At 45.2% G+C, this 16,988-nt stretch overlaps 1 protein-coding gene across 2 annotated transcripts in view; it reads left to right on the top strand.

The window, feature by feature from the left end:
- The window catches only part of TGFBRAP1 (transforming growth factor beta receptor associated protein 1), a 54,184-nt gene extending 37,196 nt beyond the window's left edge, over window positions 1-16,988 (top strand). For both annotated transcript variants that reach the window (XM_054585760.1, XM_054585751.1), the window contains exons 6-12: window positions 2,048-2,389; window positions 3,995-4,052; window positions 6,158-6,301; window positions 6,928-7,071; window positions 7,628-7,787; window positions 12,342-12,775; window positions 14,731-16,988. In XM_054585760.1, coding sequence (XP_054441735.1) covers window positions 2,048-2,389; window positions 3,995-4,052; window positions 6,158-6,301; window positions 6,928-7,071; window positions 7,628-7,787; window positions 12,342-12,775; window positions 14,731-14,907 — 1,459 coding nt within the window. In that variant the 3' untranslated portion in view covers window positions 14,908-16,988. The remainder of the gene's footprint in view (window positions 1-2,047; window positions 2,390-3,994; window positions 4,053-6,157; window positions 6,302-6,927; window positions 7,072-7,627; window positions 7,788-12,341; window positions 12,776-14,730) is intronic.

Raw genomic sequence — 16,988 nt, 5'->3', positions numbered from 1 at the left:
CATATTGAATCATGGTGCCCTATATCTCTTTTACTTACGGAAGTTCTCTGTGCTGTTATCATCTGTTCCTGGAAGTTGAATAGCTTTGGGATTTAAATAGATCCTCTGCCCGTGTAAACCAAGGTTCTTTTCTCTCATGCCTTGTCTTCTCCCTGCTGTATCGAAGGCCTTCTTTCTTGGGTCATGGTTGTCTCCCAGTACATCTTTTTCTCATGGGTTCATTTAGAATATGAGGTGAAAGGTCATGACGCATTCCTAGAGAAGTTAACTGATTTTATAAGAGAATAAATGTAGGTCCTGTCAGTTGTTTACACTTCATGCTTCAGCCTCGTTATAACTTACTTTTATATCGACTGCTACTCAGCTTTTGTCCAAAGTGTGACTGAGAACATTGGGTATTTGAAGAAGACCCTCCTAAGACAAACATGATTCCACCTCCCCTTCCTGTGCCCAAGTGCAGACGCTCCTACTACTCATGATCATTTTTCTCATTGTTCTGGGACTTGTCCTCAGATTCCTTCTCAGTTTGGTGCTAGAAGCCATAATTGTTGACTAATCATGGTTGGCAGCTAAGATAGAACCGGTGTATCTTTTGTGTCATGGAGACATATGCTATGTGTCTAGTCCTCTGGGAGTTGCGCAGCCTGTTCTTGTACCCAGTTATAAGCTTGAGAGCAAGGACGTGAGGGTAGGGCAGCACCCTGCTCTTGGGGCATGCCCATTGCCCAGTGCAGGCGCCACTGTGCTGTGAGTGAAATGCAGGGGGGCATTGCCAAGCACAGACTGACATCAGAATTTGTTCTGTACCTTATCTGATGAGCAGAAGTTTCCCAAATAGTGAGCCATACTTTATGCCAGGGTTTCTCATATAGCACATTGACAGGTTGGGATGTACCATAGGATATGTTGTAGCAGCCCTGGCCTCTACTCGCTAGGCGCCAATAACATCTGCTACTCATGATAAAAATACGTCCGGACATTGCCAAATATCCCCCAGGGAGCAACACTGCTTTTGATTGAGAGCCACTGCTTTTGGCAAAGGGAACAGCAAAAGCGAGGGTTAAGAGACATTAATTCTGTCAACAGACAGAACAGTGAGGCGGAGTGGAGTGCTGGAATGTGAGAGGGACAAAGCTGTCAGGTGGTGCAACAGAACCACTGAAGGTGGGTAAAGAGCAGGGTGGGAGGAAGGAGGCCAGTGCAGGAAGCCGGGAAAGTGAAGGAAGATGGATGCAGTGAATGTCACAGGAAGTGCAGACTCAGGTCCTGCCTCAGAAACTCCCATTCGGTGTGTCTGCAGGGGGCTCTGCTGTGTCTCCCCTCAAGAGGTTTCCCACAGATGGGTTTGATCCTGGCCAGGGTTGAGATCCACAGTTGACGATACTGCTGTTATTATCACTGTGGACAGGACGAGTGGGCCAGAGGGAGGAGGTGGGAAAGGGACGGACAATGAAGTAGAGATGAGACATTACTATACAGGGCTTCCTGGGTCTAATGAGGTTAGGACACTATACCAGTCATTTGAGTTGTTCTGAAACATTCTCAAGTCACCACAGAAATGGCCACATGGAATGCTTCTGTGTCTTCTGTTATAAGACCATTGATGAGGTAATTGTATGTTATGGTCTTGTAAAGTCTCTTCTTTATGGACCATTCAATAAACTTGTTTATAATTTAGTGCCAGAAAAAACTTTGGTTTTAGGAGACCCTGATCAGACAGCGATGTGTTATTTCATTCGTATTTCTTTCTTTGCCCTGCTCTCTAGGGAGCCCAGTGCTGACTTGGTGTTCAGATGTTTTGATATTTCACTTCAATACGTGTAGGCACATCTTTCACCATGGTTCCCGCTATTTTTTTGGGGAATCAGGTGGTGGCACTCAGTTCAGTAGTGCTTTGTCATGCCTGCCAATTAAGGTGGTCTCTCTGGTGCATATCCAGCTCCCTATTAACGTGTGCAGACATGCACACCCCTCCAGTGTTGTTTTGTGTGCCTATGTGTACTCTCTCTCTCTTTTTGCTTCATTTAGTTTGACACTGTAATTGCAGAAGCGGCCAGCTTGATGTCCGGGAGCTGATCTCTCTCTACCCCTTCCTGTTGCCCACCTCTTCTTCATTCACACGGTCTCACCCTCCTCTCCATGAGTACGCAGACCTGAACCAGCTGACCCAAGGAGACCAGGAGAAGATGGCCAAGTGCAAGCACTTCCTCATGAGCTACTTGAACGAAGTCCGCAGCACAGAGGTAGCAAACGGTTACAAGGAGGACATCGATACAGCCTTGCTCAAGCTATATGCAGAGGCTGACCACGACAGTCTGCTGGACCTGCTGGTCACCGAGAACTCCTGTCTCCTGACAGACAGTGCTGCCTGGCTAGAGAAGCACAAAAAGTGAGTGTCCTCTCCCACTTCAGCCAGAAGCTTCATGCAAGCCCCTCCCCACACAGCTGATAAAACCAGTGGACTTGAGCTTCTGAGAGATGCATCAAGGGACTGCCGTGAAATCATAGTGTCAGCACAGGGCCCCTCAGGTTACATCATCTTCTACATGTGGAGCAAAGCCTAGCCTTGTTGGTAAATGAAGTGATCCTTAAGTTACTTACATATTCCCTCTAGGATTCGCCTGTGGAAGATACCACAATTACTAGTGTATGTTAGCCTCCAGTGACCAATTTGAACAGATAGATAGTCACCTGGATAAATAGATAATTGATCTTATGGATAAGAAGTTACAGCTTAAAACTGTTTTCATGATGCACACAGTTGGTCCATAGTGACTGATTTGATCACAGAGCTGGCAGCTTCTTCACCCTGGTCAGGTGGCTTAGTTGTTGAGTTCTTCTGGGCCTTGGGTTTTTTCCTTTAAAAATGTTGGGTGGCTCCTAAACTCAGTTAAGCAATAAGATTCTTTGTCTGTGGTTTTTGGTATGTATTTGAAGTGGCAAAAGCATCAATAAACTCCCATGAGGACCATGACAATTACATTTTTGGTCCTGTTCAGATGCTGAGACAACACAGGCTCATGGCTGGTGTCCACATGGGTATTGGCTCTTCTGGCAATTTCCTTCAGTTTCTGAAATACACTGTGGAACAGAGTCATTTTGTTTAGGGACCAGAAGATATACTGCAGCCTCATGGTAGTGACTCAGAATGGTAGGGTCCAGAGAGTCAGTGAAACTTTCTGAAAGGTTAAGGAAAAGAGAAGGATTCTAGCAAACAGTTTGGTATCTTGGAAGTTTGCTCTTCTAGGGAAAAAAATCTCACACCTCCTGGGCCCCTTGGTCCAGTCACCGGCTGGGAGGAGGGGGACTAGGAGCTGGACACACCTGCAGAACTTGGAAGAGTGGCCATGGCTTACTGCCCAGGCAATACTAATGTCATTGCTAATCTTTCTACTTATAAGTGAGGAGATGGATGGCAAGGGAAGGTAATCTACTTGGTCAAGGTCATACAGGTCATAAGTATGACTCCTGAATAGAAACTCGTGTCCTTGAACTCAGGGTGGCCTCCCCCGGAACCCGCCCTGACGTCCTGTTCTCTGCGATGCCTGGCTCCTATTGGTCTTTATTTCTGTTGTCCATGTTCAGACTCCCTACCCCTTCTTTCAGTAGTGGTTTAGATAGTATACCTTCCTACTAATCTTTTAATATTAGGTTAAAGGGGGCTAACTGAAGAGATATAAAATTATAGTAATATTTGAAGCAAATGTAAAGTAATTTCAAATGTGATTTTTCTATAGTGAAGCTATAGTTTTCATTGTCAGCTTATATTAGACCTGAATGTGATCCTTTCTGAAAATTGATAGGGCATACATTTCAATACCATCAGTAAATAAACAGAAATAAGGATCTCGTTGCTGTCTAATCTGTTGTTGAACTCTGAGTTAAATAGAGCACGGGTGAGGGGCGGGGGTGCCACGGCTGGGAGTGTCCCTGTGTGGGTGCTGCCCACAGAAGGTGGTGGGGGCGGGGCACTTACCCTGTTGTTTTCTTTCAGGTATTTTGCACTTGGGCTGCTTTATCATTACAATAACCAAGATGCAGCTGCAGTTCAGGTTAGTTCAAAAGCACTTTAGCATTATTTAAAAATCAATACCATTACCTTAGTGTTGCTTTAAAAAATCACAAATTGATAGAAACCACTTTTGCCTGATCCACAGCTTTTTAAAGAACAAAATTGGTACTGTTTTTAGAAAGCGAATTGCTTGAGAAATGTAGGCCAAAAGTTTTTTCTTTGTCTTTACATCTCTTTAAAAAACATTATCAAGACTGAGTTTTTTGAAAATTTAGCAAATAAAACTATGATTTCTTACTGAGTCACCAGGCACATGATATCAGTGCCTTATCAGAAATTTAAAACTGGGAATAACAGTTTGTTTTATAGTTACTTGTTAATGTTAATAAATTTATGATATTAATAACTTAATGACAATAACTGTTGCCAGAGAGTGCAGTGAATTTTTATCCTATGTCATCTGTGACAAAACTAAAGCTGATCAAAGGCCATCACTTGGCCAGGTTCAGGCCACTGGCCATTGGCAGAACTGGGGTTAGACCCAGTGCACCAGGTGGCCCAGGCTGGGATGCGCAGCCTGAATTAAAATGGTACCAAGTGTTAGTCTTGCTCTGGTCTTGCATCTAAGATCGTATGACTGACCTCATCTCACACTCTCAGGAGACTGTCCCCTTTGTGTCAGCTATCACCCACTGGTATTGCTTTGTATTGTGCTTTCCTCGTGTGCCTTCATGTGTTTTGTTTTGTGAGCATCCAAGACCATGAGCAATACTCACCACGCTAAAGTCAACCTCATGACTTTGCCAAAGACACACGTGTATTGGTTAAACTGTTAAGGTAACATCTTTGCAGAATAGGCTGAAAAAGAAAAATGGGTTCCCATCAGCATGCACCTAGTGGCTAAGAGTAGATTTAGGTGTCAAAGTTAAATTTTTTGTTTTTCACATCACATAATTCTAAGAATTACATCTTGATGTAACTGTAATAATATTAGCAGAGAGATTTACAAAATTGAAATAATATGAAGTAAATTTCAATATATGGCCGAATCCCAGTATTTTTTTTTTTAAATGACACATTTTAGTGTATATGTGAGTAGATTTGATTTGGACCATTCGGTGTTAAAGAAATAGTACCATAAAAAAATGTTGGCCTGCCAATAATCAGAATTAAAGCATTTATGCCTCCTGCCTCGTTCTGTGGGCTTCTTACTGGTGGCATGGCTCAGGAGCGCAGCGCAGCAGAGAGGAGGCTGAGGGACACCGCAGCGACGGTGGAGAGAACGGGCTCTCAGCAGCCTCCGTCCCCTCTGCCCCTGCGATGCTGCCTCATTCTGGGGCGCTGAACGTAAGCTTCAGTTTATGCAGCAGGGAAGTTCCCGGATGAAAAGACAGAGCCCTTTGATTCCTAGTATATCAAGAGACCTTGTGCAAAAGACTGTCAAGATGCTAGGGGACAGAATCAAAGTTTTTGAAAGTGTAGTATCTATCACAGTCAAAACAGGACTTCAAAATCAAAAATTCTTGGGATGGAGAAGGTGGAAACAGCCTCACTGATGGACATGGGTGAATTCCTTCTGTGTCAGGATGTTGTCAGTGATCATTTTGCTTATTTCATGAAGAAATATGTTTAATACATCCTCCTTTTCCCATACTTTATATAAATGATTTGTGTTGCTGTGACATCACTAAAAAGGGAAGAAAAAGAACCTGGTGCTTCATTTTCTTGATTTCCTGAACCACATCTTCTACATTTCTTTATTTCTCTGAAAAAAAAATACTAAATTTGATTTAGGCATTTAAAATTTGTCCCGCTACTTTTTTTTTTCTTAAGATTTTATTTATTTATTTCTAGAGCCAGGGGAGGTAAGGAGAAAGAGAGGGAAAGAAACATCAATGTGTGGTTGCCCCTCGTGTGCCCCCTACTTAGGTCCTGGCCCCCACCCCAGGCATGTGCCCTGACTGGGAACTGAACCAGCAACCCTTTGCTTCACAGGCCGGCACTCAGTCCACTGAGCCACACCAGCCAGGGCTTGTCCCACTGCTTTTAAGTATCAAATAAGGCCAAATAAGTAAGCATGCCTTTCTCAGCTGATTCTAGAAGAAATAAGAGCTTTCATTCCTTTTTCTTGTTGTTCCTTTCCAGTTGTGGGTGAACATAGTGAACGGGGATATTCACGACTCCACACGCTCAGACCTGTACGAGTATGTCGTTGATTTCCTTACCTACAGCTCGGACCAAGAGCTGGTGTGGAAGTATGCCGACTGGGCCTTGCAGAAAAGTGAGGAGGTCTGTGCTTCGTAAATGCATTCGGGGTGGGAGAAATAGTGAAAACAAACAAAACCTTGATGTTAAGGGGGTTAACAAGCTGCACTTCGACCTCTCTGTCCACTTCCTTAGTTCCCCCCTTCAGTATGTCCCCTTCAGCCATTTGAATCCCAGCTCCAGGGGAAGTTCTACATTTCAGTGCTTCAGAGGCACACTTCATATCCTCTGTCTGGGACAGGCCACTTTTGTAGAAAAGCAATAAGCATAGCCACGGCGCATTCATAGCACCTTCTGAAAGGTGTGTGTTTGTGAATGCCACTCCCAACTAAGTCTGGCGTTTTTGTTTTCTGTGGACGGAGCAGGATCAGATAATTGCCCTGCAGGGCTTGGTGCCAGGCCTGGGCCGTGGCAGGCAAATCGTCGTCATGTCTCTGCTTCCACCCCCCAGATGGGGAAGTCGTAGGTCTGAAGGAGGGAGGGCAGTGAGAAAGCACCTGTTGGCTGTCACCTCTTGGTCTTTGTCAGCCTCGTGCTACACTGCTTTTCGGTATCACTGTGTTTCTAACAGTGATTTTGCCCAAAGTATGAGTCTCCAGTGCTCAGAATAAACTTTGCAAAGCATAACTTAGTCACTGCTCTTCTTTCAGGTTGGAGTTCAAGTTTTCACCAAGAGACCGTTGGAGGAACAGCAGAACAGTTTTAATCCAGATGATATTCTCACTTGCCTTAAGAAATACCCTGATGCCCTTGTCAAATACCTGGAACATTTAGTTATGGACAGGAAACTGCAGGTGAGCATTGCCAAACTTGGACTCAGGTGTTTAGGCTGTGGCATCACTGTAGCGACTTAAGACACAGAATTCAACAATAAAACCTGTTGGCAGGTGGTCCTTATGTAATATTTTCTGTTCCCTGGCTGTGCAGTCTGTACTTGTTGATGGTCTTCGGGGTAACTGGAGGTTTGTGAAAGAGGGGAGGAATAAGTAGCTTTTTTTTAACCCCCATCTCATATCCACCGAGCTTATATTTTTATTCTCTATTTCTTCCTTATTATTTCTCTTAAAGGAAATGAGAGAAGATGCACCTTTTTGGAGAATATTTAAATCCTGTGGCCCCTAATTCTAAAAATGAGAAGTAACCCTTTTATATTTTCCCCATAGACATTAAATTTACCTTCTCCATATTGTGGTTTCTGAGAGGTTTTCGACCCAACAGGTGTGTTCTATTCATTGTCCTTAAGAACCTGCCCAGATGCCCCCAGGATGGGTCGGTCTGGGACTTGCTGCCAGGGCGCCCTCCAGCTTCCCGCCTGCAAACACATGTCTGCTTGGACCCCATTTCCTGCAGTGGGAAGAGTACCACACGCACTTGGCTGTCCTCTACCTGGACAAGGTGCTGCAGCAGAGGCCCAGCGCCAATGGCAAGGGTACAGAAGTGACTGAGACACAGGCGAAGCTACAACATCTGCTGCAGAAATCCGATGTATACCGAGTTCACTTTCTGATGGGTGAGGAGTATCTCCACTGATAAGCTTCTGCCAGGCCTGGGGTGAGGGGGACACAGAGAGGAAGGCTCTGGCATGCTCCTTGTTTTGATTCCATGGGTGATCCTTGAGACTCTTTGGCACAAAGTCAGCCTCCCTAGAAGGTGGGGCAGAACTTCTCCTGCCTCCCCCTCCACAAATGGACCGTGGTCCTTTATCTGCAGTCAGTTCTGATTAGTCCCAGGGGTTCTGTTCCATAAAGTCTTCACAAACACTGAATTAGTGAGTGTCAAAACATGGTGCGTAGACAAATACAGGCTTAGGTTCCTGCATACCTCTGATTCCAACATTTTCCTCAGCCAGTCAGTACGTAACCTTGTTTCATGAACGTTTCTGTTTAAAGGCACCTTATTTATTAGTTGTTCATTAACATTGAACTCAGAGCCAATGGCACTCTTTTTTGAAAATATGTGTTATTGATTATGCTATTACTGCTGTCCCAATTTTTCCCCCTCCCCCCCCCCCATCCACCTAGTACCCCCATTCCCTCCAGCAGTCCCCTCCCTTAGTTCATGTCCATAGGTCTTGCATATAAGTTCTTTGGCTACTGCAATTCCTATACCGTTCTTAACATCGCTCTGTCTATTTTGTACCTACCAATTTGTACTTTTTAATTTCTTCACCTTTTCCCCATTCTCCCCCTTCCCCTTCCCAGCTGATAACCCTCCAAATGATCTCCATATCTATGATTCTGTTCCTGTTTTGCTTGTTTGCTTAGTTTGTTTTTTAGATTCAGTTGTTGATAGTTGGGCATTTGTTGCCATTTTAATGTTCATAGTTTTGATCTTTCTCTTTAATAGTTTCCTTTAACATTTCATATAATAATGGCTTGGTGATGGTGAACTCCTTTAATTTTATCTTGCCGGAGGAGCACTTTATCTGCCCTCAATTCTAAATGATAGCTTTGTTGGATAGAATAGTCTTGGATGTAGGTCCTTGCCTTTCATCACCTTGAATACTCCTTGCCAGCCTTTTTAGCCTGTAAAGTATCTTTTGAGAAATCAGCTGAAAGTCTTATAGGAACTCCTTTGCAGGTTATCATCTGCTTTTCTCTTGCTGTTTTTAAGATTCTCTCTCTGTAACTTCGGGCATTTTAATTACGATGTGTCTCTCTTTTCCTCTTTGGGTCTGTCTCTCTTTTCCAACTTGTTTGGGACTGTCTCTGCTTCCCGGACTTGTATGTCAATTTCCTTCACCAAATAAGTTTTCAATTTTTGCTCTTCCTCTTCTCCTTCTGGCACCCCTGTGACTATGGTGTGAGTACATTTGGAGATGTCCCAGAGGCTCCTTATTCTATTTTTACTTTTTAAAATTCTTTTCTTGTCTTGCTGTTCTGATCGAATGCTTTTTCCTTCCTTATGTTCCAAATCATTGATTTGACTCTCAGCTTCATCACCTCCACTATTAGTTTCCCTCTGGACTTTTCTTTATTTCATGTAATGCCACCTTCACTTCTGCCTGTGTCTTTTTTATGCTGTTGAAGTACCCAATGATTTCCTTGAGCATTCCGATAACCAGTGTTTTGAACTCTGTATCTGATAGGTTGCTTATCTCCATTTCATTTAGTTCTCTGGAGTTTTGTTCTGTTGTTTCATCTGGGCCATATTTCTTTGTCTCCTTAATTTGGCAGCCTCCCTGTGTGTGTTTCTGTGTATTAGGTAGACCTGCTTTGACTCTCTGTCTTAGTAGCATGGCCTTTTGTAGAAAAGGCACCTGTAAACTCTGTGGGGCGGAGCCTTAGGTGACCCCCGTTTCACCACCTGCGGCTCTGTGTGGCGGAGGGCTCTGAGAGGGGGCAGTACCCCTGCCTGGCCTCTGGAGTTTGCCCAGGAGGAAGCTGTCTCCCTGGCACTTGCCCCCTTGCTAGTCACTTCACTTTCTCCCTGTATGCCACTTGTGCCCTTCCAGCTGTCGCCCTGGTGCTGAATCCCAGAGGAGGTAGGTCTCCATGAATCCTAAGTCTGTTGCAGGCTCTTTAAGAGAAGTCTCTTGAGTATCCCGCAGTTTCTTCTGCAGCCTCAACCCCCACTGATTTTTGCAGCCAGAAGTTATGGGGACTTACCTTCCTGGTGCTGGAACCCTGGACTGGGTAATCTCGCCTGGGGCTGGGATCTCTTTCTCCCAAGGTATCCCTCCCAATTTTTATCCACCACTCCTGGGACTGCCTGTTCTGCTGCCTCGCCACGTCTCCACCCCTCCTTCTTGGTGTGGATAAATGTGGCTTCTTTAAATCCTTGGTTGTCAGACTTCTGTACAGCTAGATTTTCTGACTGATCTGGGTGAGATTTGTTTTGTAGTCTCGTTGTAATTTTTGCTGTTGTTGTGCACGTAGCCAAAGCATGCTTACCTAGACTTCCTTCTTGGCCAGAAGTCACCAGTAGCACTCCTGAGTCAGGCCTGACCAGTGCTCACCTGATACACACACTTTCTCTGTAAGGCACCTCACAGCCTTCCTGTACTTAGAAACACTAGATAGCTCCTCAATACTGTGCTTGAGGGTCATTTTAAAATGCTGAAATCACCAACAAAAATGCCAAACTGTGACAGAGTAGACCATGAGAAGCACACTGTTTGTCCAATGAGAGCTGCAAGAAAGCAGTGTGTCACTTTGCTTGACCTCAGCTGGAAAGTGAGTGTCGATGGCTCAAATGTTTTGCCACTCTGCACAAGTCCACAGATGCCTTCAAAAGCACCACAAGTATTGACTTGGGAGTTACAAATAAATTCTGGTTACAAAAAAATGCTTAGCATGCATTATGATGTGTATTTCCACAACAAGCCTATGAGATAAGTCCTATCATACTTCATGATTTTTATAGCAGAGTAATTTGAAGCTTGGAGCAGTTACCAACTTGCCCCAGCTCACACAGCCTCTTGGATAGCCAGTACTAGCTCTAGCTTGCACTTTACATTCAGCTGTGATACTTGTCAGCTGCTCACAGCTGCTGGCCATTCTGATGGGTCAGTTCCCATGCTATACAGCTTGTTCGACATTTTTACTGTCACCCTTGATTTATTTCATACTTCGTTTTACAAATCCCTGTATAAAAATTTCATGCTAGTCATTAGTTTGTTGATGAAGGTTTTTATTCATGCACCGTTTTGGAGCATGCATATAGTGTCAGACTGCTCAGAGGATATAAAGATACATGTGACTTGATTCTTGTCCTCATAAGCAAAGGGCAGATGAGGGCTGGTAAAGGCTCCACATGGGTTCTTGGAGTGGATGGGCAGGGAGAGCTCTCAGAGGAGGTCCTGTTTTAGCAGTCATAAAGGATAAGTCTGGACTTGCAGGCCAGATCTAGAACTTGCAGGAACAGGGGTGTCCCCAAGGCACTGTGGACCAGCACTCAGAGGCTCCCTCTGTACCCTTGTTAGTCAGGTGACTTGGGGAGTGTCACTCTGGCCACACTGCCGAACAGTTCCTGCCAGGTCTACCCACTGGGGATGAGAATTAAATATGGATGAGATGATAGACGTGAAAGTATAGGTCACTGCAAGACCTTTTCTTAACCATCTTTGTGCCTCTCTCTGTTCCATGAATGTGGTGTGCACTTAGTAATTATTTGTTGACAGTTTTTTGTGAGGATTGGATGACGCCTGTTGCAGCTTCTGTGTCTAGTGCTGTAGGTGACATATGTTGAAGAGGCAGCCCTTTGCTACTAGACAAGTGTCTGCTGTGTGCATCGGGCCTGAATGTGGCCAAACTTCACATGTAAAATGCTACAGTTAGAGTAGAAACCTTGGTCCCTGAAGAAGTTGTCCTTGGGATATCCCTTCACAGTGGAGAGAGATTTTGCATTATCTCCCTAGCCTTCAGGGGAGTAAAGCAAAGGGGCTTTGCTAATGAGATGCAGCCCACCAAGGGCAGGACCTTGGTCAGAATTTTAAATTGCGAGAGAAACAAAAAATCTTTAGACTGACGTAGATAGGGATTTTAACAATACAAACCCATATTCCTTTCCATGAAATATATTTTAAATTGGACTAGAGGGGCTTGGCACACTTTATGGGGTGAGGTGGTATGATCGGGATTTAGTGACTGTAGTGTATTCCTGCTTTAGTCAGAAGATACTTACTGGGAAGATAGGAATAACATGGATTAATTGGAGGTCTGACACTGCAATACTGAGGGTTTCACTGGGGCCTTTTGAGACCATGCATCATATGTTTCATTCATTCTCTAAACATCGTTAAAAAGCTGTATTATGAGACCTGGCTGTACTTAGGGGTCAAGTCTATCTTTGGTGTTACTGACACCAAATGGGAAAGTGGAAACAGAGAAAGCCTTCTTGGGTGCCCAGGGGAGCATGATGGCGGTGTGTGGGAGCGCTGGGGGTGGTGCATAGCTGGATGGCAGTGCATAGGGGTGGTGGGTGGCAGTGGTCAGGAATGTTGGGTGGCCAGATCTGCCTTGCCCTTTCCTAAGCTGAGAGCACCAGGCAGCTGGTTCTACACTAGCTTGGCTCAGAGCGGCTCAGGCCCTGCCTGCCCTGACCAGTGGGTTCTGCCCCACAGAGAAGGTGCAGGGTGCCAGCCTGCCCATGGAGCGTGCCATCCTGCACGGGAAGCTGGAAGAGCATGAGAAGGCGCTGCGCATCTTGGTGCATGAACTGAGGGACGTCTCAGCAGCTGAAGACTACTGCCTCTGGCGCTCTGAGGGCAGGGACCCAGCCTACCGGCAGCAACTCTTCCACACGCTCCTCACCATTTACCTGAGCCCCAGCCCCTCAGCTCCTGAGCTGGCCGTGGCTGCTGTGGACCTCCTGAACCACCATGCTGCAGAGTTTGATGCTGCCCAGGTCCTGCCTCTGCTGCCAGGTACCTGGTCAGTGCAGCTGCTCTGCCCGTTCCTGACCGGGGCCATGAGGGGCAGTGTGCACACCAGGAGGACCACTCAGGTGGCTCTCGGCCTGGCCAAGTCTGAAAACTTAATCTACAAATACGATAAGGTGAGAGCCTGGCTAGCTTCTTAGCCAGTTGACACTTTATTTAATATACATATTACCTGTGGAAAAATATTCTTGGTTAGTGATTTTTCTCTACAGCATCAACACATCAAATATGTTCCACTCCTATAGAAACAGGTGCATATGCGTGGAGGTAGGAGCTGGGGCAGGAATAATGCTGGTGTAATTTGTCTCCCTTTTCTGCTCTGATGATCAAGAAAGCAAGTACATATTGTGTGTTAGGCACTTTTCTACACTTTACATCATGATAACACTTCATCATCACAACATTTTATATAGTATCTACTATTATCACCATTTCACAGAAGGGGTAACTGAAGCACAGAGAAGTCACACAGTAAATAGAAGAGCCCAGGCATGCATTCCGGGCCATTTCAGAACTCCACATTCCTGGTCCTTGTCTTACTCAGTTCAGGCTGCGCCACCAGATGCCACAGACTCAGGGTCTTAAACAACACACGTTTGTTCCTCACAGTTATGGAGGCTGGGAATTTAAGATTTAAGTTGCCAGCAGATTCTGCGCCTGCTATGGACTCTTCTTGGCTTGTAGACAATCTCCTCACTCACAGAGCAGAGAGCAAGCTCTGGTCTCTCTTCCTCTTCTTCTGATGGTCCTAATCCCATCATGGGAGCCCTACCTAATGACCCTCATCTAACCTTAATCACCTGCCAAAAGCCCCACCCCCAAATACCATCACATTAGGAATTAGGGCCTCAACATTTGAATTGGGAAGTGGGGCACAAAAGCATTCAGTCCGTAGCAGCCCCCAAACTTATCTCCCTCTGGAGACTCCTCTCTTGTAAGCTCCACACTCCACATGGCTGGCAGAATGATCTTTGCAGAGCAGGAATCGGACTGCCTGCCCTTCCATAGCCCTACTTCCACCCACCTCCTTCCCCGCTACTCCCTCACCCCACCGTGAACAAGTTGACTCCTGGAAGATTCAGAGTCACTTCCCGTGGCCTGTCCCTGTCTACCTCTGACTGCTTGCCAGGATGTGTGGCACCGCCCACTGTGACATAGTGTTTCACTCATAAGGCCATTGCTCCCTGCCATTCTCTCTGCCTGAGGTATTCTTTTCTTTCCCTTTGGTGCCTGGTGAGTGCCTGATGGAAGCCTAGGCAAGTATTTTTCCTTTGTGAAACCTTCATTCCCTTTGAAGCAGGTTAACCACTTCTGAGTACATGCATTTGTAATTGTTTTCCCTCTACTGTTAGAGTTTGAGTTCTTCGAGAGCAGGGAGCTTCATTCACTTATTTCACTATTGCTAGAACCAACCAAGCCTGATGTCTTAAAGTCATTGAATACATGTTTATTGAGTGACTAATGAAACTAATGTGTCCTTGTTGTTACTCAATCCCTCCAATAGGTTGATGTGCCTTCTTTGTGAAAAAAAGGCTCTTTAACCTGCAAAACTTAGGTCTTACCAGACAGGGAACAATGCGGTCACAGCTCAGTTTTGTTAGGTACCTTTAAAGAAATGAAGTTATGTGTCCTGGGATTAGGCAGGAATGTGCCACTAATCAACCCTGCAGCTTTGACCATGTTCCTTACTTATGCCTTATTCTGCTTGTTTGCCAGTGAGAGGAGCAGGGTTTATTCAGCTCCAGCAGTACATGACATTATACTAGGCCTTGCCAAAATATGTCGGAGTTCACAGAACATCTGAGAGATGATCTTGGTTGGAAATGCTTCTGCTAGACAAGCAGCAATGACTTGTAAAAAAAGAAAGCAGTTTTGAGGCTTTTTTTTTTTTTTTTTTTTTTTTTTTACTTCTCTAGTTACTAAGGATATTTTTTTTTTAACTTCTAATATTCTGTTTCAAGAAGTTGATATTAAAGCAGTCCTCATCAGTAATAATGATCCATGGGATAATGCATGTCAGCTCAGAAAAACAGCATAACAATATGTGAGAGTTCTGTCTTTATTTTCACAGATGAGGTTGAAAGGAAGCTCATTTCGGCTGTCAGACAAAAATCTGTGCCAGCTATGTCAGAATCCCTTCTGTGAGCCCGTGTTTGTTAGATACCCAAATGGTGGTCTCGTCCACACCCACTGTGCTGCCAGGAAACACACGGACCCCAGCTCCCCCAGACCTGGCGCACGGACTTGAAGGGCTACCTGGGGGTGCCAGGGGGACCTCAAATTCTTGATGCACCAAGTCTGCTGGATGCAAAAAGCAGAAAGCATGGCACTGTGTCAGCCAAGATGAAGCGTGACATCTGGGTGCCTGGGAGACTTTAGTCAATGTGAAACAAGGACTCTTCCCTGCTCACCAATCTGCAATGAATGTAAATGAAAAACCTGAAGAGAGAGACATGCGAGAGTTCACTGTCCAGACGCATGGTCATCCAAAACAGGTGTCTACTTGGAAAGAAAAATGAGCCTTCCCAGTGCACTCCAAACCCACCGGATTTCCCCTGGCCCCCACCTGATCTTCAGGCACACATTTGCACTGGAAGCATTTGCTTCAGGATGGCACACATGTGACACCCTCTTTGGGCCAGGTGAGTGTCCAGGGCACAGAGTCCTGTGAGGGCAGGTCTCACTGTCGCACTTTTCCTTCCCGTGTGGGTGTGTGCTCCATCCATGGCACAGCCACTGGGGTCCCATCTGTTTCCTGAATGACCATGTGGTCTCTGCTTTTGCCCTTGGCATCGGCTGCCTTAGGGAAGTTTTTCCATTCCTTCTTGCTTCCCATCTGGCTCTCAACCCCTAAGAGATTCTACTTTGTTCACCCAAGCACTCCCTTTGGGGTAAATTTGTATCCTTCTGGCTGCCTAGCAAGTGGAGACCTTACACAAAACTGATAAGGCTGGGAGAAGCTGCCTGTCTATCTTAAAAGTGACAGCAGAGATGGTGCTGTGGTGGGGCAGGGCCCAGGCACAGCTCCTTCACTATCACAGCACCTGGTGATCAGAAACTCCGTGACTAACGTGTGGCTAAAAATTTTTTTTGAAGTTATGTCATCTTTGTAGTATTTCTCCTTTAGAGAAATACGACACCTGTCTCATTTGTTAGGGATGTTTTTCTTGTTAAAATGCACCGCCCATTGAATATTCGGGAAATCAAAAGGGAAACGTTATGAGCACAAACCGAGCGTATTTTCAGGAGAGGCTGGTTTTACCCTCACTCTCGGCAGGGCAGGCAGTCGGTGGCAGCTGCCTTTGTACATGGTAGAGATGCCACCTTTCCTACAGGTAATGCCACACACCCTTATGGGGAAGTCCAGTCAGGCTGCCTTACCTCCCAGCACTTCACACATCTGCTCTGAGGTTTCCTGAACACACAGGAAAAATGCCTCCTGTTCCTTGAACTGCAAATTCATTTTGTGTTTCTGGCAAAAGTTGTGGAGAGGCTGAAGCTGTTGTTACTATACTGCCCTCATTTGAATTTCTTCATTTTGATTGTTGACTCGGGTAGGAATTAACAGTAAAGACACTGTGTCCCCTGGCGTAACACTTGGAAAACAAGCATCAGCTTCTCTGAGTAAGAAAGGACCCTGGAATACAGGCTGTCTGTCAGCCTAAGCCTTGCAGAGGGGGACGAGAACTCATTTTCCATGCTTTAAAACGTGTGTCCTCTGCTGATAATGGTCAGCATTCCTTTTCCTTTCGTGATTCCAGCTGGGCCAAGAAAGCAGAGACACCCCTGCATTCTTTCCTAACTGTGTCTCAGTGATCTAAAGAATAAATGATGAAGAAATGCTTCTTGTAACTCAACCATATGCTATACATTGGTGTGGATTCAAAGCCCGGTCATGTGTTTCACCATGTGGATGACTCTGTTGCAGAATCATTGTATCGCTGTGCACATCAGCATTACAACTTGTGAGCTTGGATGTACTCCTCAAAGAACAAGTCACTAGTCCATGCAGCATTGCACTTTTAAAAGCACTGTTTCTCTCTACTCAAAATGGGTGTAAGTCTTGTGATTGCTCATGCCTAACTTGGGGGCACTAGTCTCTTTTTTTCTCTGAATATTAATATTTTGAAATACATTTCCTTCAGAATAATAAGAATTAAAGTTGAACAGTTCTCCCTCTCTCCCGAATCCTCTAAGACGGGCAGAATTCTATGACACTGTGCAGAATTACCTCCTGTGTTCAAAATCATACCTTTCTCGAACTCCCATGAGGCTCTTTTCTCAAATCATATTTTTAAAAGAAATACATGATTCCTTCTGTAGGCCTGC

The sequence above is a fragment of the Pteronotus mesoamericanus genome, unplaced genomic scaffold (assembly GCF_021234165.1).
Source record: "Pteronotus mesoamericanus isolate MK-2021 breed Mesoamerican mustached bat unplaced genomic scaffold, CSHL_Meso_final contig_121, whole genome shotgun sequence".
NCBI classification, from domain to species: Eukaryota; Metazoa; Chordata; class Mammalia; order Chiroptera; family Mormoopidae; genus Pteronotus; species Pteronotus mesoamericanus.
This window is presented reverse-complemented; position numbering and strand designations above follow the sequence as displayed.